We start from the raw sequence: 18,871 nt of genomic DNA on the forward strand, positions 1-18,871 counted from the left end.
TGAAGTGTGGTTGTAAAGCGTCTGTCTCCAGTTTGTCACATGCTAGAACTATATGCACTATGCTTGAAAATCATTCCAGTATGTCTCTGTTTATTATTTATTATGTGGTTTTGAGAATATTTTACCCAAAGAAAGCAAAATCAGCTTGTTTTTAGGGACTATAGTTTAAAATACAGACTGCTAAGCAACCTGTTGAAGCAAAACTGAATAATGTTTCATTGTCTTTGCACTGCTGTGCTTCTATATTTGTGTTGTTTAGGAAACAAACATACGATGTTCCTCAGATACTGGTGGCTTTTGTGGATACTTGAACACCATGAGTTTTTAGCAGAAAATCTCAGGGAAGAAAAGAGATATGGATTGAGGAGATCAAAACCTAAACACATTCTGTCAAATACTGTAGAAGAATATCCCAGCCCAAGTGATCAAGGTGAATATTGTAATTTTAAAACAGGTGTGATTTAAAACATCCTAATTTTTTTGGATTCTGGACTATATGGTTAACTTGCCTTCTAAGATGCTTATAATCAGCCAGGTTTACCTCATCATACATTTGCACATGCTTTATTTTTGCACTTTTATCTCTTTACTCCCATCTTTTCCATCCCTTTTTGTGTATTTCAGAAAAGGAAACAGCATCTGTATTTTTTTATGATATGGCTGAGAGCCTCTTATTGTCACAAAAAGAATAGCTCATATAACTGAATTTTCATAGAAGTAATGTCATCAGTAGTTCAGAAAATTAATACTCTACAGATCCTGCTTTTGGAAATCTTTATGCTGCCAGATGTGAGTGGCAGTACTAGGGACAAAATCCAGCTCTGTCAAATCACATTCCAGTGTCTTGTTCAGTAAGCCTCATTTTCTTGTACATGACTTCCACCTGTGCTGGTAGGATATACAGTGAAATACCAGGCAAGATGACAGAGTGAAATTAAAAAAACACGACAACATTTCTCATTTCTTACTACATGACATCAACACACCTTCAGTTTTTTCTTCCTTTGCGCATCTGTTCTGGAGCAAATTCCTCAGCCTCTATCCCTTCTATCTTCAGGAAGGACTCACACTTGTGACCACAGATTTTTTCAAAAGTTTCCATTATTCCAATCCCACTCTTGAATACTAAAATGCATGTAAGGGTAGAATGAGATTTAGGATGAAGTCACTCCACTCACCTACACACCTGTTTATTCTAGACGAAGACTGCATTCTGGAAATTGCTTTTTTACTGGACAGCTCTGAAAGTGCTAAGGACTATAATCATGAACAGCAGAAGAAATTTGTACTGCAAACAGTAGACAGAATGAAAAGTCTGCAGCTTAGTTCTGGACGTACCCTTCGCTGGAGGATGGCCTTACTTCAGTACAGCAGCACTGTTTTCATAGAGCAAACTTTCCACGACTGGAAAGGTCCTGAAGCATTCAAATCCCACATTGCTCCCATCACCCACATAGGTCATGGCACCTACACAACTTATGCTATAACTAATCTTACACAGCTCTACATGACTGAAGGGACTTGGGGTAGTGTAAAAGTAGCCGTGCTTTTCACTGATGGAGTGGATCATCCAAGAAACCCAGATATTTTTGCAGCCACAGCTGATGCTAAACACCAAGGAATTGTATTTTTCACAATGGGAATGACCAGAGTGGCTGAGGAGGTTAGCAATGCTGCCAAGCTCCGGCGCCTGGCCAGTGTCCCAGCATCCAGGTTCGTTTTCAACCTCCAGGAGAAAGAAACTGTGGAGAAGGTTCTCAAGGAAATGGTATGTATGAGAAAGAATTTGAAATATGTAAATCTTTTCTTATTTCAAATATTTTGAAAATATATTTCTTCAACATACCATTGAAGAAAGTTGTACTTTTCACACGCTAAAGTGACCCAATTATTAATGAGATCACTGTGCCAAAATACAGGTTTCCTTTCTCTTCCCCCCATTCAGATCTTGTCATCCAACATATTTGATGCTGCAAACTGAATTAAATATTATTTTTATCTTTGTTTTTCCTCCTAAGAAAGGAATTTCAAATCTCCTTTCTTAAAAAAAATGATTTTTTTTTTTTTAGATCCTAGTGCTTTTTCTGTAGAAAGCAGGAAAGTGAAGTTGCCTTTTGTATCAGAAAAAGATGCAGCTCTTGCCGAAGTGAAAATAAATTTGCAGACCATGGAGATAGCTCAATTTAGATAAAATCTGAACTTGGTGATAGACATCTTTAAATTTCCATGGAAAATATATCACATAATCAAGAGTAGATACATAAATTGAGCTTAAAATTTTGTTTGGATGCCTTTCTTCTCTATTTAAACCTTATCTAGAAAAAACGTTCCCTGCCAAGTATGGAGAAGAGAGCAATACTCTAGCCTATAACCCTGGTGACACAAGCTGTGGATGGAGTCCTTATCTGAGCATGCACAGAGATATAAACTAGAATTATGAATAACAACCAGGAGACTTCTGCAGTGAAATGGACACCAAAGTGATCTCATACAGGCCTGGAACGTGCATCTATGTTGGCTTTCCTGTTTTCCTGTCCTTCACTTTGACAGCCTGCTACTTTGCGTTGGTATCCCTGAACAGCACCCCTCCCGTCTTCTCTGCTACTATCCTTCTTCCTATGTCACAGTAACCACCTCTCAAGTGACAAAACACACTTTATTTTACCAGTTCCAAATAGGCAGGCATCCTCAGGTGCCTTCTTTTGATAACATGGCTGCTGTTTGGTTTAAATAATGGCTTTGTCATAATTATACATGCATATATGAGAATTTTAGAGATCTGTATTGCATTGCTGCTCATCAACACATTTATGTCCTCTCAAGAGACTACATTCGTTGCGGAAAGAGGGAGGAATGCAGTGTATGTGGGTGTCTCAGCTCCAGAGAACTCTGAAAAATAACAGCTAAATCAAAGATGATAACTTTATGTGATCACTGTCAAAGTCAAATCTTTTCTAAGGTATTCTTACTGTTCTCATTTTGTGTGCTCCTAACAGTACGAATAGGAGAGCTTCTGATTTTCCAAGTGTAGAACACTTATTCTTCACTCCTACTAGAGAGCTGCTGTTATTCAGCAGTTTGTAAACAATGGAGTTTGTGGGTGCATTGTTCCTATATATCTAGCTAACCTGTTTACCATTTAATTTGATTAATGTAATTTTAGCAAATTATGGCTGGACAAGAAGAGTCAGTGATTTCAGTCAACAATCTATAACAAGAATTGTAAATATTTGAATTATTTTTTAGAACAGAGAGATTGCTCAGAAATTAAAATTTAATTAATGTTAGTCAATATATTAACGGTATAATTTAATTAGCTAGTTGTTGAATCTATTTATTTTCACATATTTCAGTGTCGTTTTTGTACAGTTGAATTAAGACTTTAAGTTTCTAATGTTGTTTTCAATATCTGTCTTTTACAGAAAGACCTGTCTGAGGAAGAGGTAAATATTTTAAGGGTTTTTTTCCTGTGCAGAGCTACTGCTTAATATAGATATTTACAATTATATGGAAACATAATTCAGGAAAACTGATAGCTCAGGAAGTTGGTTAAATTCTGAGTCTAGTGGGATTGTGTTTAAGTTAAACATGTTTTTGAATTTGCAGGATAGAGCTTTAATTTGCTATCCTAATGTAATTTACTAATCTATTTACTAATTAGTAATTTATTAATTTACTAACTACTAATGTAATTTGCTAACCTCTGTATTTTCAAAAAATTTCAATAAATAAAAAGAAACAATCTGTGAGTATTCAGGTTAGCAAGAATTTGCTGATACATCTTGACGTGTCCTCTAACAGACTCAGTGGAAAAGAATACATGGTGCAGAGCTGAAGACAGGGCAGTTCTAACCCTTAATCCTCTTCCTGTGTGAGAGGGTTTAAGAAAGGGTAAGAGCTCAAAGCTTCACCACTGTGTTTTTCCAGTTTGTCCACACTGTGTCACCCTGACTGCAGGCATTGATAGGTCTGGCTGGCATTTTGTGGGGAATAAAGTTAGTTTTCCTTTTAAGGATGTTAGTGCCATTTAAGTACAGTTATCTCAGACAAAAAATGTTCTCATAAGCAGCTCAAGCACACTGCTAAATATTATGAGTGTTCACAAAACTTTGAAACATTTTGTTTTTCACTCATTCCCAATGACATGTTGATTTTTCTCCATCAATATAGAAGTAGTAAGACATTCAGTGTTAGCCCTGGAAAACATATTGTTACTAATAGGGATATTCAGATAAGAACGATATTTAAACCCTTCACTTCTAGACATCTTCAAGATGAGCGGAGGTTTAATAAATAACTAAACCAAAAATAAAAATTACATTCCTTATCCCTCTTTCAAAAATAACTCCAGTATCTGCAATAACTCTGTATTTACATAATGATCTTAAAGTTTCAAAAAGATCTTAAAAATCACATAAATACATACCATAATGATATTTGACTGGGACATTTGAATGGTAGAGATGACGGAAGAGAAAGAAAGATTATGAAGTGTTATAATTAATTGCATTAACTAAATAAAAGTACATATCCACACATATTTTGTTTATAGATCAACCTAGAGCTAAACTGTAATGAAGTTAAGTAGAAAAAGGATGTAAGATGCTTTTTTACCCCATCTTCTTGGCTATCTCTACAGTGCCTAGTAATGAAAACAAATATATAATGACAGACACAGCATACACATAAACTGACCTTGTGAAGAGTTTGGAGGTAAAGCCATTATCAAGATGATTGAAATTTCAGGAGTAGGAATGATATAAATTTTTGGATGGAATGTAGAGGCCATGTTCTGGATGAGTGGTAAATCGATATTTAAAAGATTCCTGTAAAACACGTAAATATAATTTCTGGTCATTACTGGTGTATTCAAACTAGCCATACAGTAGCTTAAAGGAAATGTCTCTGTGTTTTCTATCTCTTCCATTAAAATGTGCTGATTTGTATTATTTTCATTCAAAGTGTCCCCAGGTTGACACATGTAACTGTAAGAAGGGTGAAAGAGGTCTTCCTGGTCCTGCTGTAAGTAGCTGTCATTTCTCAAATAACTGATATACAGTATAACTTAAAATGTAATTCATTGTTGAAATTTTTAAAAGAAATTATTTGAGCCCAAATCCTGAGACAACAGAAGTTCAAGGTTCAATACATACTCCTCCATAGTTACATTACATGGAGATGCCACAGCAGCAGGAAGTGCATGGGGAGACCTGATAATGCCATGAGACACTTCCTGTGTGTGAACAGACAGAAGGGAGAACAGTATGGTGTGGTGAGGCTCTCCTTTTAGCCACAGCAGTATAAAAGGCAGAAAGAAACAACTTTCTTGTTGCAATCAGACAAGGCCAGCTGGATCTAACTAGCCTCAAATCAAACATTAATATCCAAAAAGCTCTCTGAAAGCAAGAGTGAGAGCAAAGCACTGAAGCATTAAGAACAACTGAGACAAGAATAAAATGGACTGGACTTCTTTCAGAATAGTCTTACAAATAGAACCCCTTAGCAAATCTAGGGGGTTGCTTCATACAAGGCTTGGTGATCTAAACTGCAGGGCTTACATTTCAAAAAGAACGGAATGATCGGGTATTATATCCCTGACATTGAACTAAAGCACTACAGTACCTTATAGCCCTGGATCAAGGTGAAGGGACAGTGTCAGAGTTTAAAAGAGACTCTAGATTTGCCCATCCTCATCCTCTTGATTTTGACCTGAATATCCTACACATACATAAACAGAAAGACACACTGGGTTTATGCTGCACAGTACAATGCACTTTAATTGAAAATGTACCCTCTACTGTACGTTTGTATTGGTTAATATTTGCTGTCTTTACTTGGAAAGTACAGGTATTTCTTACACAGAAGCATACACCCCAAAGAGTTCAGAAGAAAACAAAACACCCACTTAGCAAGCTGAGTAGTTAAGAAAACAGCTGATCGCCTCTTTTCTTCAGAGGAGAACTGAACAATTTTTGTTTATAACAAAGACAAAAGAGAAAAATGACCGCCTATTGAGTTGGTTCTGCTGTTCCCAGATATTCAATTTCAATGTTATAGTAAATGCAGAGATTTTGAAAAATAAATGTATAGGAAGCAAATATCCTAAGTATGAGAAAAATACCATATATATTGTAAATATTGTAAAACAAAATTATTTTTACTAACATATATAATAAGAATTGTATTTTGTTGTTTCCAGGGTAAAAAGGGTCGCACTGGGGATGATGGAGCTCCAGGCCTGAAAGGAGCAAAGGTGATTGGTTTTTCAGATTTAGAAGAAAGATCTGTCTTGTCCTTATTTCACTGATCTTGATGTTGAATTATTCACAGGGGGACCCAGGTCTTAATGGAATCCCAGGACGAGACGGAATAGAGGTAAAAAAATAATTTTTTTGCCCCTTCTTCTCCAGTGAGCAGTGTTCCTTTAAGGTAAAAGAGCACCTTTTTTTTTTTTCATTGTTATAAGAGCAACTTTCAGTTCTGGCTTACCATCTAATGATTCAGTAACATAAGAAGAATTGAAAACATTCTCATTGCTTAATGAAAAGGAATAATTCCTTCTTATATGTGTGATCGAGAAAATACTCTCTAAAAATACATAGTACCTCCAAAACATTGAAGTGCTCTGATATGATAATCTTAGAATATTACAGAAATTGACAATCTGCCTGCATCAGTCTGGGTTCATTTAAATTTGACAAATAAAGGACCCAGTGTATAATAGCAGTGAAAATTTTGAATGAAATACGTATAGAAAGTAAGCGTAGGACCAGTCTCTTAGTGCTTAATTCTGAATTCATTCACATATGAATCACTCTACTTTATGCTTTCTTATTTATTCAGTACATCCTTTTTAACTAGTGACCTTTTCTTGCTTTCTTATTTTGCATGTTTTTCACTAAGATGGAAATATGAACTCTAATTGATCTGCTTTCACATCATCAAAATCCCAGTCTAAAATGATAGGTTCATAAAATTTATTCACTCATACAACAGCATCTGCCATGACTAGAAGGCAGAGTATTTTGAATCATATTGCCATATTTATCAGAGTCATCTTTTCTATTTGAAATGCTATTTTTCTGAAGAGAGTAGAATGTTAATGAAGACAACACTCATGTTCCTACTTTTGGGTTATATATTGTCACAACCTGCTTTGCTTTTTTGTTTTCCCAGGGGAAATCTGGATATAAAGGAGAGAAGGTACTTCTTTTAGTCAGAATTGATGCCTACATTTTTGATGTTATTTATTACATATAGCGCCATATTTCTTTTAAATACTAGTAATAAACAGTAACATCAGCTTAGCATCTGCTGCACAAGCTGTAATAGAAGATGTGACTGTTCCTCAATGAACTTGCAGCACAATTGCTGTAATATGTCATGAATAGAATAATATTTAGGTTTTCAACTAAAGCACCCAGAAAATAAGGATGATATGCCAATATAACTCATAAATATTTATTCCTATTCCTTACTAGGGTGAAAGAGGTGAATGTGGAATCCCAGGAATAAAAGGAGACAGAGTAAGTAGCCACAAAATTGTCAAGCTTCCAGCAAACACAATTAAAACACAAAAAAGAAACAATTTCCTGAATAACAATGATGATGATAGATTTAAGGCATATATTAGTTCTAAGGCTGAGGGAAATTGACAGCTGACAGTTTTAAAATATGTAGTGAGCAAGGACACCGTTTTTACTAACTTTCTGAGCTCTTTCTACATTTTCATATGATTCCTTTTATGGCCAAAGGCTGAGCTTGTTTAAAACAATGGTAAAACTCTACAGAGGCAGAAGGCTTGAAATAGTAAGCAAAGGGAATGAGAAAGAAAAATGAAATCAAGGTTTCTAACTCCAGTCTTTAAGATTTGGTGCAAAATTGCTGTAAATATTTCGAATAGAGCAAGTAGAATTTAATCCTGGATTACTGGTCCTTGATAATGAACTCTGTTCATCATTATGCTGTATTTTGATTAGCAGTCCATTAAAAAATATTTATGTAATACTTCCTGGCTGCTGAGCTTCTCTTAAATTTAGTTTTTATTTTAATGTAAAGATATCTAAATAAGACATCTTAGTAAAAAGTTCCCTACAAATGGTTTTGGCAAAATCTAAATATACAGAAACAAATCATTTTTTTCACTTATTTTTCAGGGCCCTGAAGGTCCAGCAGGCCTCAGAGGAGTAAGAGGGATACAGGTAAAAGAAAAAAAAAATAGCAAAACCAACTATGAAAACAACAATTTGTGGTTCCCTGTGATTCAAAGATCCGAAATAATATCATACCACAACCAACATGGAGTCTTTGAGTTTCTGAGTTCAAGGCACTCAAAATCTATCTTCTTTAACAGCAAAATTAACAAGAATTTGGAGAAGCAGTCTAGACAAGTCATCTTTATAATTCATTTGGTCTCAAAGACCACAGTAAATACAGTTCCATAAAAACCAAAATCACTCATTTCTCTTTCAGTGTCTTAACTATTTAATTATCTCAAGAAGTACATGGAAATTCTTTAGTCTCTCATCATTCCAATACTCTCAGACTGAAGGCCAAGAAGCTTAGCCCATCATAGATGTTTCAGTTGATCTTGACTGTAGATTACCTTTAATTTTATTCAAATAAAGGAAGAGCCAAATTCTCTCCCCAAATACCAGAACTAGCTCCAACTGAGTTGAATAACTGAATCTATACATGCATCACAAAGCAAAGCTTCAGTTCTGGAATGTTTGAAACTCTTATCTTCATGCAGAATTCAGCAAATTATAGATTGTTTTTCAAGCCACCATTGTTACAAAAGCTTGAAAAACCTCATTGAAACCACTCCTGTTTTAATAGGGTCCGCAAGGACAATCTGGAGATCAAGGGCCTGAAGGCCTGCAAGGATCAAAGGTAAGAATTACTTTATTTCTCTTTATTGATGTTAAAAGGTATTAATATAGCCAGACAACAATAATGATTTTATCCTTTTTTTCTATACCCTTCTTGTAGTGGATGAAGTTTAATGTGGCACAGATAGCAAATTGTGTACTTTTTGTAATCTACAAGGTTCTTAAGAAAGGTGCTACTTTGATCTTTGTACGAAATTTAGGTCCAAATCACACTCCCATCTTTATTAATGAACAGTTAAAATATGGTAGTGTCACAGAATACTACTTAGCATTGCATGTTTTCAGTTTTCAATTTAAAACTTTTTTCCCATAAGTGCCAAACAGGAATTCTGTTTGGCATCTCAAATCAAGTCTTCTCTTGAAACTGAACATTCTCAAGAAGAATTCTATAGCTCAAAAGGAATATTGTCGTGAAGAAAAACTTGAAAATAAGTGTATAAAGGACATTATTTGTTATCTCTCTTGATATCTTCTTTGCACCATATTTAGGGCACCTGCTGGGCAACAGTGGTACACAGAACAGTTGGGTGTCAAAACTTTCATATCCTACGTGATATGAAACATTTTTCCTTTTGTTTAATCTGTTATCTTTGTACAAGATAAATAATTATACGGGACTTTTGAAGCATTGAAAGGATGAACAGATGAAGTACTGTGTAAGACAATTCCAGTGGGCTGAAATTCAGGATACACTAAAAATTAATCTACAACATAAATTAAACTGATTTTCCTAGACACCAATTTATAAGCAGAGTTGTTTCCTTTTCATTCTTTGAAAGGGTGAAAGAGGTCTCCCTGGGCCACCTGGCTTGCCTGGAGACACTGGAATAGGACTGCCAGGCCCAAAGGTACAAAAATATCATAATCTGTACTGCATGTATTGTAGGATCAGGACCAAGACAGCTGAGATAATAGACTTGCTGATTCACGAGAAACTTCAAGACTGTAAATGCTGGTTTTGTGGTGCTGGAAAAGTATTTTGCATGTTTATCAAAACTATTTGCAAACAACTGCAAACAAAAAGTACATTTTAAGTATATACTTAAAAGGATTTTTTTACAGTAGTTGTTATGCTTGGCATAAACTCAATCCAAGCAGAGTATGGCTAAGTAAAAACACATTCATAGTCTTAAACAAAAATTAATCTGTGCAAAACAGGCTTGTTGGTTTAGATGGCTGGCATAAAGAGAACAGAAACTCTATGATAGAAATACTTATTGCCCTTGGGAAAGGGCAATAAGTGATACATGACTGGTCATATGAAGGGAATAATTAATCATTTAGACTCAAGATTGTCTTCTCTTAAAAGCAGAATTGAGGCTGTCCACTAAAGCTGTGAAACTGCACCAGTTCAATGCCTGTTGGGCCTTGTGTGGTGTAGGACTCTGAGGACAGTCAGATTTTCTTTGCTGTTCCTGTATTCTCCTACATCTAATATTTCAAGCACAGAATGTCTGATGAGTTGTTATATGCTGCACACATAAAAACACCTAAATCAGGCATATTCAAAGTACATCTTTGTTTGAAGGGTGACATCGGTTTGACAGGAAGACCGGGCCCTGTTGGCCCACCTGGAGTTGGTGAGCCAGGACTTACGGTATGTCCATTCTTTTATTTGGTGAAAGCAGGACAGAAAGGAAAAATTCTCCATGCTTCCCTGTAAAAATGTGTGCTAAATGATACCACCTCTTTTCTTTCTTCTATTTCTCACTCTTATACATATTACGTTGTGTGACTCTCATTTCCCTCAATAAACTGGAAATGTTTCCAATTTCTTAACCTTTCTAATTATCATATCTCCAAAACAGGTATGAAAATATAACATCTGATTCAAAAACCACATAAATATCTAAATAAATCTATCCTCTGATAGATTTGATAGAGTCAAATCCCTATGTGGTAACTTTGAAGTTGACTGCTTTTCAGTATCACTAGAACATTAACATCAGCATGGCTTTGAGGAGGAGACTTTCAGAATTTATAATAGATTTGGCTCTGGAGTCTCTTCCTTCTCTTCCTTCCCTTCCTCTTCCTGGCAGTTCTAAACTCAACCTCTTTGTGGTAATTCAGAAAATCAGCATGTCAATTTTATGGTCCTTTTTATTCTAAATATCAGGCAGCACCTTTTACTGAGCTATTTAAAATAGAGCAGACTTAAATTAATTTCTCTTCACCTGGATGAAAGACTTTTAGTGCAATCACAAGGGAAATTTTGTTCTGTTTTTTCACAAGTACCTCTTCCCCATTGACAAGGCAAGATTTCTAATAAACATTTCATGAGAGGTGCTCCCATGAAAAAGAGAAAGATCGTTTGGTAGGGGAACTGACTGATTTCAAACCTGCTTGAAAATACACTACTGGAGAGGAGTGAGTTCTTGCTGAAGTGCCCAAAGAAAAGAGCATTGCAAATAAGGCTGGTCATGACAGTCAGTCCAAGTGGGGCAGTAATGTTTCCGGAGTCTTCAATAACACTATAGAGCAAAGACCCTCTTTGTGGGGGAAAAGGTGCATGGGATGTGAATCTTTGCTAGCCACAAAAGTACTGCTATAACAAGAGATTCTAATTTTTTAAAAATATACTAAATATGTTTCTTTAGTTTATTTTAAACTTTATTTGCTTCAAAAGAGGTTCCTTTTAACGGCTTCATAGAGTGTTAATATCTTTACCTAAGAACTAGGAATAATTCTAAAGCTCTGCAGAAAGAGAAGCATATTTAGGCTATGCAGAGCCAAATCTACCAGCATTCTGTAACGTATGTGTAACCTCAAGCAATAAATCAGAGAAAAAACCCCAAGAAACAGATGTGAGAAAACACTGTGAAGCAGGTTCAATATGCACAGGTTTTGAACATGCATTTTTTAGATTATTTGCCCCTTGTGCTTGTATTAGATCTGCTTTCAAAAAGAGAAGGGCATGCTATTACTCTGCCAATTACAGTCAAATCTCTCTCCGGCTGTGTCTTTTTCAGCATTACTCTGTGTGGGCTTTAATCTGTTTCCCTGTCTCTCGTAATTATACTGATACATTAATAAGGATTAGCAAGAATTTGTAAAACAGAAGTTTAGGGAGTGAAGATTTCAAAAATGTAAGGAACAGAAGTGTCGCTATATAATCTGTGATTCCTTGGTAACCAGAAGGGTACTGTTACTGCTGCAGGCCAGAATGCTCATCACTTACTCACTGGGATTGCTGTGTTACTGTTTTATTTGCAACTGATTATAACTACAGAAACATCTGACGACATGCTTATAACAGATGATGACATAGAACACACTGATGTTTGTCTGAGTGATTAACACATATTCTAGGTTATTTTAAACTCATGTTAACAGGGGCCTCAAGGACCACAAGGCATTCAAGGAGAAAGAGGTTCGCCAGGAGAAGGGCTTCCAGGAGCAAAGGTATGGCAGTCAAAGGGTTCTAAGACCAGAGCAGCACCATTAAATGAGTGCATGCCAAAACAAGTCCATAGAATGCACAGGAATCTGAGAAAGTACCTCGTAAATTAATATGACAATTTGCCATCAAACAATCCAATATATTTCCATGGAATTCATTTGGTCCAAACATGACTTGTAGGCACGGCTAGCCTTTGGGGCCTGTAAAGCCAATATTTAAGACACCTGATGCTTCATTTGTGGGATCTGAGCCTGGAATGAATTTCAGCTATGATTTTAAAACAGCCTCAAGCATTTGACTTTAAATAAAATACTATTAAATGGTTCCTAGATGAAAAATTTAGCATTTTGTTGTTGGGTTTTTTTCTAAATCCTTGTATAGAGAGATCTTTGCTGTCACTAAAGACAGGCTTCTAAGCTTCTTACATACCTCAGCCACTGGCTTATGCATTTTAGCAGAAGACTGAATTCAGTTTGTGGGAAAGGAAAGCTGCTGTTACTAATTTGCAGATCCAGTGGAAATAATGACAGTAGTAGTTGTACCGACACAGCTGGACTCACTAGAAGATTCTATAGCTGCCCACTGGAAACCAGTTCCTAGGCTGAGTTGTCACTTTGGCCTTTGGTTACAGTAACGAAGTGACACAGCTTGTACATGAACTAAATAAGCAACTAAACAGTTTGCTCATTTTTATGCAAGCACCAATTCTGCTTGAGAAAACAATAAAAAATTGTTTTGCAGATGCAGAGCCCAACTGCCCCTTTACTAAAAATCTTAGGATTCCTGCTAAACACAATACTGTTGTCAGCTAGGCTGAAATTTAATTGCTGCTAGCAACATAATATCTTCAAACATCCAGTGTGTATTTTATGATGATGACTTATATAAATTATTTAACCTCATTGTTGATGGATTGTATTTGCTTAGCAGATCTCATGAATGAAAACTAAGAAAAATACAATTTGAAGCAAATGCATTTCAAAATCGCTCCATTGCCACTGAAACACCAATTCATGTGGGAAGAAACACTACAACTAATAACTAAAACACAGCAACAAGGCACAGTGGGAACAAGTACAGATGAATGCATAATCTAACCAAAACTATTAAACAATTGAGATGGACAGACAGAATAAAATAATCGAAGTGAAATACTGTCAGCATTATTGGAACTCTTCATTCTATAAAAAATGTACTACTTTTTACTGCCAAGTCTGACCTGGAGCCAAGCATGTATCAAGAGAGTCCATATGTATCTCTCTGATCCTGCTTATGGCTGCCAAGCATGTCAGCTCTCTGGTTGTAAACATATTTTAAACAGGCAATTTGTTAATCTAAGCAAATTTTACAGTTGCTTTCTTCACAACTTTTTACTACAAGCTCACAGTTTAGTAAAAAGGATAATGAAGGCAGATGTTCTAAAGCATCAAGAGTAAAGAATGTTATTTTAAACAGATCCTCGTAATGTATTTCTGTCAAAGTTAAAATGATGGAATTGGTTACTAAGGATAGAGAACATCTGTCTGGGGCGTAATTTTATTGTCTTGGGTGATTCTTTGACAATTTATACAAGCTGCCATCTGCCTCTACAGGTTTTATTAAGAGAAGTACAGGAAAGCACAATATTTGTACCTTTATTAGTAACTGGCACTTCCCCCAGGACCACTGTTTTGTAAATGAACATTTAGAAAGACAATGACATTTACAAATAAACTTCTACACCAATACAGTCAACCTGGTCTTCACTCTGGTGAAATTCTTAGTGGGACCTAGATCCTCATTACCACTCTTCAATGAGATTAACTCACACTTTTATGAGATTAACCCATGAGAAAAATAAGCAGAATTCAGTTTTTAGTTAGTCTCAATACTCAGCCCTGCAGCCATTTAAATCAGTTGTGGTTTTGCCATTGATTCGAGAAGCAGCAGAATAGGACCATAAGTAATTGAGGTGGGCAGAAAGATAAAAAGAAGCTTGTTCAGCTCTTTCATCAGCAATTTCAAATTGCAGAGCAAACTCTTTTGAAAAGATAATCTTTTTGGTATCCTGGAACACAGATCCAGGAGCTGTTTTCTGGTTCTTCTCATTTTGGTTTTCATGACAGAGCAAACACTGTCTCTAGCTACTTCAGAGAGAACAGCTGTGTGTTTCCACAGCTACCAACTCATTATTTTTCTATGTAGGGAGACCGTGGCTATGATGGACCAAAAGGCCCTCGTGGACTTCCAGGCATCAGCATAAAAGGTGAAAAGGTGAGCAATAAATACACTAGGGGATTAATGGAGTGCAAATAAATCTAACACAGGGAATACAGGGTTGATACTGACTACAGAAGGTGTAATGAGGCAAGGAACCCATAAAAGACCTGAATAATGTGGTATTTAGCTGAGATTTATGCCCAATAAATTCTCCCAACCCATTTTAACATCTCCTCATGTTAAAATAGGAGATGTTAGAAAAAGCATCTGATTCTGTGTGAAGGTTAAGGTTTAGAAAAGGAAAAAGAAACTAGCAGTTGTTTGCAACTGAACCAGTAGGGAATAAATGCATGTGTGAAAGGTAAAAGATCAGATCCCCAGCTTCACTGACTTCAAGAGATGTTAAGTCAACATGTGCTAGCATGGGAGTTGTCCCACATTGTTTCTGTATCTTTATACAACTAAGCAACTGTACTGTGTTTGCCAGGGTGAGTGTGGTCCTCCTGGTTTACCGGGATCAGTTGGATTACCTGGAATTGGAATTCAAGGAGAAAAGGTACAATTTTCACTTCCCCCTCACCCCACACTTCAATGTATAGTAACAGAGACTATTTTATTTTTAATAATTACTTACCTACTCTTCTCAGGGAGTGGAGGGCCCAAAAGGACCACCTGGCTCTAGAGGGCTACCAGGACAGGGGATACCTGGACCAAAGGTCAGGGAATTTTCTGAAGTAAAAGCTACTGTGCTGTTCTTACTCTTACATTTCATGATCAAGAAGTGCTCTGTCTCTATCCTTATTCATGTTTAAACTGGATTGCTGAACACCAATCTAAGTACTGACAGAGATGCAGGAAAATATTTTCTTTATTAATATTACAAAACTGTACAGCAGATTCTACTCCACTGAAAAGCCTTGGCAAACTAATGCCATGGCTATTTATTTAGTTTTTTGCTTGACTCACACAAAACCTTTCAGGTAGCACATACCAGACAGTGAGCTGCACTTTTTCTGATACACTTCCCCTGAGAGGGTTGCCTGTCTTGAACTTGTGCTTTCATCATATCACGTGGAGGTACAGTAAATCTGTTCCAAAAACTAGTTGCACTTAAAAGACAGGACCATCCAAATTTCAATGTCATCTTTTATTCTCACTGTACTGTTTCCATTCCAAAAAATATATACATAGATACATTAGAGATTGACTGCCTTTCTTGTAACTTCTGCTGCCTATTGCCTCACCTGAATTTGTGTATTTACTGTATCTAGACATTAAAAGTGGTCCAAGGTGTAATGAAGATTCCTTTTTCTGAAGGAAAACTGTCAGAATAATTTAGCCTTAACTGATTCATAAAATACAGAACTGTTAATGAAATGCATCACCCCAGAGGTGTTTGGAATGGAGATTTTAAGTCATTTCCTAAAAGATGTGACAGAGTTCTGAATGATTGAAGGCTATTAAAGCATGGTATAAAGGAACTACAGGTGTAAGTGGGTCAAGTGTCCATAACAGGTAAAGAATTTTGCAGCATCAGATATCACATCACCCCTTAAGTGATTGAGCAGGGATATGTTAACCACTGATAAAAAGTAAAAAAGAATAATTAATTGTCTGTGGATGTCATATATGCTCCTGAAATATCAGCTCTTTGGCAGGAAGGATTCCCGGGGACATACAAGTATAGATTTACAGCATTAATAATTTCCACTAACAGATCTTTGGTGACAACTCAAAACATGTGACAAATTCCAAATCTTTGTGACCAAGGGTTTGATACATCATACTACAGACAATATCACACTAGTCTTTCTTTAAATTTAAGTAATGAAGCATATGCTTTTATATTTTTCATAATAATGCTGTTAAAAACTAATATCTGCTTAAGGGTGAACAAGGCTTGCCAGGAGAGACTGGAGTGCCAGGAGAAAGAGGTATTGGAGAACCTGGTTCTAAGGTACATTGTTAATAGAGGAATTATTTAATCTATTTATTTATTTGTATTCTAAATTTATGTTTTCTGAGTATCCTTTCTGCAGACACATAAAAACAGGTTTAGAAATAAAATTTAGGTTCTTAGTCTTTTAAATTTTTAACACAGACTTTAAATAACCTCCAGATATGGCAGCATTTTAAATACCCCGTTCTGTAAAAACGTAGTAAGATTTATAGTGACTGGAAATTTCCACCTGCCTGGCTCATGCCAAGTCATTGTTGCATACAGCTCACCTACAGCTCTGTCAGAAAACCATCCAGGATATTGAACAGCTGCCAGAACTCGCAGTCCCACGTGTAAGCTACACTATAGCCAGAGAGGTGAAAAAAAGCACTGAACAGTGGTTATTGTGCTGCTCCTTCCCATTTCACACAGAATATGATGGAAACAGAGCAGCTACATTCTCACACCTTCATATGAGAAACAAGCTGTGCTGGTGGACAGAAAGAACAGTTGAGTTGCTAAGAAGAGAGGAAGCTGTAACCAGATTATTTTAGTGTTGAAGTGCCCAAGATAGTAACCAGTCCCTATGTAATTAACTGCCAGATTAACATAGAATATGGGAATAGATGAAAAAGTACTTTTGTGACAGTGGAAAGGCACAAGGCTGTCCTGGTTTTGCTCTTGTTTGTTAGGGATTTGGGACGGGGGTTGGAAAAGAAAATAAATTATTCAATTTCTTTCTTTAATTTCACAAAATACAGTAATGCTGATTGAATCCATTTGACCCCAAATGATCCCATTTCATCTAAAACCAAGCCAGGCTCTTGAATCTTACATAAATAGGGCCAAGACAATTCCACTGACATTAATAGATTTACATTGATATTCATCGGCAAGATGTCAATCATCCTGCCACAGTCAGCTCTGATATCTACTTCAAATGCTGCCACTTAAGGAAAAGATGGCATTATTTTTCAAGAATGAACTGAATCATTAGTAGCTAATAATTTTAACTGCACAGCTAAAATGCACAGTTCAAACAATCAGACAGTAGGATAGTACCAAGTAATGAGAGCTGTCTTTATAAAAAAAGCCAAGACTTGGGCTTATATGCATAAATCTTTTCTACAAATATATTCAAAGTTTAGGAAAAAAAACCTAAATATATTTCCTTAATTCAGGGAAGGAATTGTACCAAGTCTGCATTTAATAGAAGAACTTACTTTTTACTGATGTCAGGGTGATCCAGGGCCTTCAGGACTCGCAGGTCTGCCTGGTCTTCCAGGAGAAGATGGGGCCCCTGGACAAAAGGTTGGTTCATTTCTCTCTGCAGTCTACCTGCTTCACTCCAAGCATTCCTACTGTTCTCCCTGTGCTGACACCCAAAACTAGAAGAGAGAGTGTTCATGGACAAGGGGAAAAGTATCACATTTTTTTCAGCAAAAAAAATTCTCTTTCAAATATACTTTTTTAGGAAAAGCTCCACTTTTTCTAATTTTTTGGGGTGGGGCATTGTCTTATCTTGTTTACTATTGTGTGCTTTTTGGAATTCATTAAATGCCCTGCAACTCAGAAGGGAAACCACTAAAATGGCTATGGGCAACCTTTCATGGCCTTCTGACCATGTTTTTTTCTAGAATCAGAAACCCCATTATTTAAGGTTATATACTCAGAGTGTTCAGACGTCACTAAGGAAACGTGCTACTTCACACATTCCATGCGGAGTTTTACAATGCTTGCTTCTGAATATGGGAAAAAAACCCCAGACACACCTGACATCAGTGGAAGTTTTGTCACTGATTCTAAATGGTCTATGGTTTTAATGAACTTATTCAAGGGAATACAAAGTTGGTCTTGCACCATGTCCATGTAGTGCACTGAAATGCTCCTTTGATTTTTCTATTCCAGGGTGAACCAGGGTTACCTGGTCTTAGAGGTCCTGAAGGTGCTCCAGGGATTGGAATACAGGGGGAAAAGGTGAGGATTTCTTACTAAAGGTGTCACTCAAAATTGTAATGTTCCAGGAATAGGTTTGTCAAAGACTTCTCTTTTTTTTTTGTCTAATATAAGTAACAAAAAAATACTACTCTGGACTCATAGATTCATTTTTGCTGTAATTACTACAGCCTAGTAATCTGCTTGAACAGCAGTTTTCCCTTTACAAATTTACACTATTCTTAGCTTTTTCTGGTCAATCAGACAGGGCATTGTGATGAATTGATTGGCCCTATTTGTCTTCAAATTAAAAACAAAAGTACTAGCAAGTGAATTATATTTTTCTGTTTTGATTATTTTTCTTAGATAGTATCTTTTTAATGTAATAACTTACTTTTCAGCTGCAATTATTCAATTTTTAAATTCCTTTTGGCTTTTATTTTTGTCACAGTATTCTGTGGTAAACTGGTTTACTTAATTTCAGATGAAATCCATGTCGTTTTAATT

General features: G+C 36.2%; 1 protein-coding gene across 1 annotated transcript in view; it reads left to right on the forward strand.

Annotated features, from left to right (window-relative positions):
* Positions 1-272: 272 nt before the first annotated feature.
* LOC104694171 (collagen alpha-1(XXVIII) chain-like) overlaps positions 273-18,871 on the forward strand; it is a 31,715-nt gene continuing 13,116 nt past the window's right edge. Inside the window, exons 1-19 of the mRNA XM_019290157.3 lie at positions 273-430; positions 1,200-1,768; positions 3,423-3,443; positions 4,963-5,022; positions 6,200-6,253; positions 6,331-6,375; positions 7,177-7,203; positions 7,482-7,526; positions 8,157-8,201; positions 8,839-8,892; positions 9,671-9,739; positions 10,420-10,488; positions 12,225-12,293; positions 14,476-14,544; positions 14,978-15,046; positions 15,138-15,206; positions 16,379-16,447; positions 17,669-17,740; positions 18,338-18,406. Coding sequence (XP_019145702.3) covers positions 274-430; positions 1,200-1,768; positions 3,423-3,443; positions 4,963-5,022; positions 6,200-6,253; positions 6,331-6,375; positions 7,177-7,203; positions 7,482-7,526; positions 8,157-8,201; positions 8,839-8,892; positions 9,671-9,739; positions 10,420-10,488; positions 12,225-12,293; positions 14,476-14,544; positions 14,978-15,046; positions 15,138-15,206; positions 16,379-16,447; positions 17,669-17,740; positions 18,338-18,406 — 1,701 coding nt within the window. The 5' untranslated portion in view covers position 273. The remainder of the gene's footprint in view (positions 431-1,199; positions 1,769-3,422; positions 3,444-4,962; positions 5,023-6,199; positions 6,254-6,330; positions 6,376-7,176; positions 7,204-7,481; positions 7,527-8,156; positions 8,202-8,838; positions 8,893-9,670; positions 9,740-10,419; positions 10,489-12,224; positions 12,294-14,475; positions 14,545-14,977; positions 15,047-15,137; positions 15,207-16,378; positions 16,448-17,668; positions 17,741-18,337; positions 18,407-18,871) is intronic.

Source organism: Corvus cornix, chromosome 7, assembly GCF_000738735.6.
Source record: "Corvus cornix cornix isolate S_Up_H32 chromosome 7, ASM73873v5, whole genome shotgun sequence".
NCBI classification, from domain to species: Eukaryota; Metazoa; Chordata; class Aves; order Passeriformes; family Corvidae; genus Corvus; species Corvus cornix.